This window comes from Camelina sativa, chromosome 11 (assembly GCF_000633955.1).
Source record: "Camelina sativa cultivar DH55 chromosome 11, Cs, whole genome shotgun sequence".
NCBI lineage: Eukaryota > Viridiplantae > Streptophyta > Magnoliopsida > Brassicales > Brassicaceae > Camelina > Camelina sativa.
This window is the reverse complement of record NC_025695.1, coordinates 3,856,610-3,860,198: the sequence shown is the minus strand read 5'-3', so window position 1 is coordinate 3,860,198 and position 3,589 is coordinate 3,856,610. Positions and strand designations below refer to the sequence as shown.

General features: G+C 40.0%; 1 protein-coding gene across 1 annotated transcript in view; it reads left to right on the top strand.

The window, feature by feature from the left end:
• Positions 1-3,589, top strand: part of LOC104727596 (1-phosphatidylinositol-3-phosphate 5-kinase FAB1A-like) — a 9,992-nt gene that overhangs the window by 2,072 nt on the left and 4,331 nt on the right. Inside the window, exons 4-8 of the mRNA XM_010446688.2 lie at positions 42-761; positions 1,285-1,438; positions 1,588-1,932; positions 2,067-2,852; positions 3,231-3,559. Of these exons, the coding sequence (XP_010444990.1) occupies positions 42-761; positions 1,285-1,438; positions 1,588-1,932; positions 2,067-2,852; positions 3,231-3,559 (2,334 nt within the window). The remainder of the gene's footprint in view (positions 1-41; positions 762-1,284; positions 1,439-1,587; positions 1,933-2,066; positions 2,853-3,230; positions 3,560-3,589) is intronic.

Here is a 3,589-nt window from a genome sequence, read left to right as displayed (position 1 = left end):
AATTTATCTGTTCAGTTGCTCATTTTTGCGAGGATTAGTAGTGGCAGGAGTGATGGTGAAGCTGATGAGGATGACGATTATCAATCTGATTTTGCACAATCTTACTCTCAAGGAAATGACTACTATGGTGCCATTAGCCTTGATGAAGTAGAACATATCTATGGGTCAGATGAAGCTCATGACGTTGGTGTAAATATAGATCCAAACATAGGTTGCTTTCCTCCTGATCAAGATCTTGACTCACTGGATACGGAGACGATAGATAAAACTAGACTACAAGGGAATGAATGGAACGATGTGAAGGAGGGAAGCCCTCCTTGTGAAGAGTCCTTTGAGCCCGAAGTAGTGGATTTTGAGAGCGATGGGCTCTTATGGTTACCGCCAGAGCCAGAGAACGAAGAAGATGAAAGAGAAGCTGTGCTATCTGATGATGACGGTGATGAAGGTGATAGAGGTGATTGGGGGTATCTTCGCCCATCAAATAGCTTTAACGATAAGGAGTTCCACTCTAGGGACAAGTCCAGTGGTGCTATGAAAAATGTTGTGGAAGGGCACTTTAGGGCTTTGGTAGCGCAACTTTTGGAGGTTGATAATCTACCTATGGTCAATGAAGGCGATAAAGAGGGCTGGCTTGATATAATTACATCATTGTCTTGGGAGGCGGCAACGCTTCTCAAGCCAGATACAAGTAAAGGTGGAGGAATGGATCCAGGAGGATATGTGAAGGTTAAATGTATCCCTTGTGGCTGTCGCAGTGAGAGGTGACTTTTTTGGACCCTTTGTATGGGATGTTTTCTGTGCTTGATGTTTGTTCTAGATACAGTGACATATATGGATTTTTCCAATACTGTTCATGCTTTTTAACTGTATGATTAATGTTCTGCGCAGTTACATAATGGTTGACAATTTCATCCATTCTCCTTTAGGATTAACTTTGAATGACATTTATTTTGAATTTATGAGAGACTGTTCCTGGATTTGCATTCATCAATTATCATTATCTAAGTGCTCACAATTTCTATACGTGGAAGAATGTTTAAACACTTCTATTTCGTTATTGTCCGTTATTGATAGTTTCACTACGTAAATTCTAATTGAAAATACTGTGCTTTATATTAGCTTCATGTGATTGTCCGTTATTGTCCGTTATTGTTCGTTATTGTCCGTTATTGTGCTTTATATTAGCTTCATGTTTTTGTTGTGAATATTTTGTGAGGATTTATTCTCTGTCAATTGACTGCTAAACTCTGCAGTACTAATTAAACTGGGATGGTATTTTTTTAGTATGGTCGTGAAAGGAGTTGTTTGTAAGAAAAATGTGGCTCATCGGCGAATGACTTCAAAGATCGAGAAGCCGCGTCTGCTAATCCTTGGAGGAGCTCTGGAGTATCAGCGCATTTCTAACCAGCTGTCTAGTTTTGACACTTTGTTGCAACAGGTCTGAATTTTTCTTCTTCTATATTTTTCGCTGTAACTATGGACTTGAATCCTTTCACTGAAAGAAAAGGAAAAGCATAATTCTGTCGCTTTAGAGATGTAGGTGGTTAGAAATTTCTGCATTATTAAAGGCTATCTCTGGTGTTTCAGGAAATGGACCATTTGAAGATGGCTGTTGCCAAAATTGATTCTCACAATCCCGACATTCTATTGGTGGAGAAATCTGTCTCACGGTTTGCTCAGGATTATCTTCTTGCAAAGGACATATCTCTTGTGTTGAATATTAAAAGGTCCCTTCTAGAACGCATATCACGCTGTACTGGTGCGCAGATTGTCCCTTCGATTGACCAGCTCACATCACCAAAGCTGGGTTATTGTGACCTGTTCCATGTGGAAAAGTTTGTTGAGAAACATGTTAGTCCTTCTCAAGTTGCAAAGAAAATGGCCAAGACTTTAATGTTTTTTGATGGCTGCCCTAAGCCTTTGGGTTGTACGGTAAGTTCCCCAACATGTTTTTGGTGTTTTAAGACATGGGATCCTTAACCTGTTATAATGACTACGCATATATGGTATATCTGATTTTCTTTTAAAAAAAGTTAAAGTATGGCTGCTTGATCTGTTTTTTTCAGATATTGCTCAAGGGGGCTCATGAAGATGAGCTAAAGAAGGTGAAACATGTGATTCAGTATGGAGTTTTTGCAGCATATCATTTGGCTCTTGAGACATCTTTCCTGGCAGATGAAGGTGCTTCCCTGCCAGAACTTCCTCTGCAGACCCCAATTACAGTGGCTTTACCTGATAAGCCATCAACAATTAACAGATCAATATCCACAATACCTGGTTTTTCTGTGTCAAGTGCTGAAAAGTCTCCAACTACTGAATTAAGGGATGGGCCACATAAAGCCAGTGTCGACCTTACTGGTAATTTCACTTCTAGTAAGACTGATTTACAAGGGAGATTGGATGGAAACGACAGGATTGACCCATCTGAAAATCTGCTTCACAACTTGGATACTGTTTACTGTAAGCCTCCAGAAATTATTACCTCTAAGGACGATGGATTAGTTCCTACTCCAGAACCCAGGCAGCTATCGTTTCACAAGGAAGAACCTTCTGTTCAAAAAGATGAGTGGTCTGTTTTACCCTGTGCCACAGAACAAGTAACCGATGGTGCTTACACGGATCAATCCACAGTAACAGGAGATCAGAATTGTAGTAGACAGGAACAGATGGACTCTTCAAAAGGAGACTTTCTTCCTTCAGCATCTGACCATCAAAGTATATTGGTTTCCTTATCAACAAGATGTGTGTGGAAAGGATCTGTGTGTGAACGGGCTCATCTACTTCGTATCAAATACTATGGGAGCTTTGACAAGCCTTTAGGACGGTTCTTAAGGGATAATCTCTTTGATCAGGTACCTGTCATTTTAAGTGTGTTGTTTATCTCTTAGTTTTTAACACACCATGTTTCTTTTAGCCAATGGTGAGCAAATTGAACCAGGTGGACCAGCTAATCCAACTAAAGTCCTATGGACACTTGTTACCTTTTTATTTTTACGTGGATAATTTTGGAAGCAACTTAAATAGGTTCCAGATTCATAAATCATAAAAGCAATCCATAAAATAGTAAGTTTAAGAGAGTGAAACTGGAGGGAAAAGCAGAAAAATGACATTAATATGGTTCAAAGATTCCAGAATAATAAATGTGTAAGACCAGAGATTAATAAAACCTATCATGTTGGTATAAATTTCTGGTTATTAATAGCTGACGCTTGCATTAATCTCTTGTTCAGGATCAGTGCTGCCCATCATGTACGATGCCAGCGGAAGCACACATTCATTGTTATACTCATAGGCAAGGTAGTCTGACAATATCTGTTAAGAAATTACCTGAATTGCTACCTGGGCAACGTGAAGGGAAGATTTGGATGTGGCATCGATGTCTGAAATGTCCTCGGATCAGTGGTTTTCCTCCAGCCACACGCAGAATTGTGATGTCAGATGCGGCGTGGGGATTGTCTTTTGGCAAATTTTTGGAGCTGAGCTTTTCTAACCATGCAGCGGCTAGTCGTGTGGCCAACTGTGGTCATTCCCTTCACAGAGACTGTCTCCGGTTCTATGGGTATGTAGAAATGCTTCCTAATAAACACTT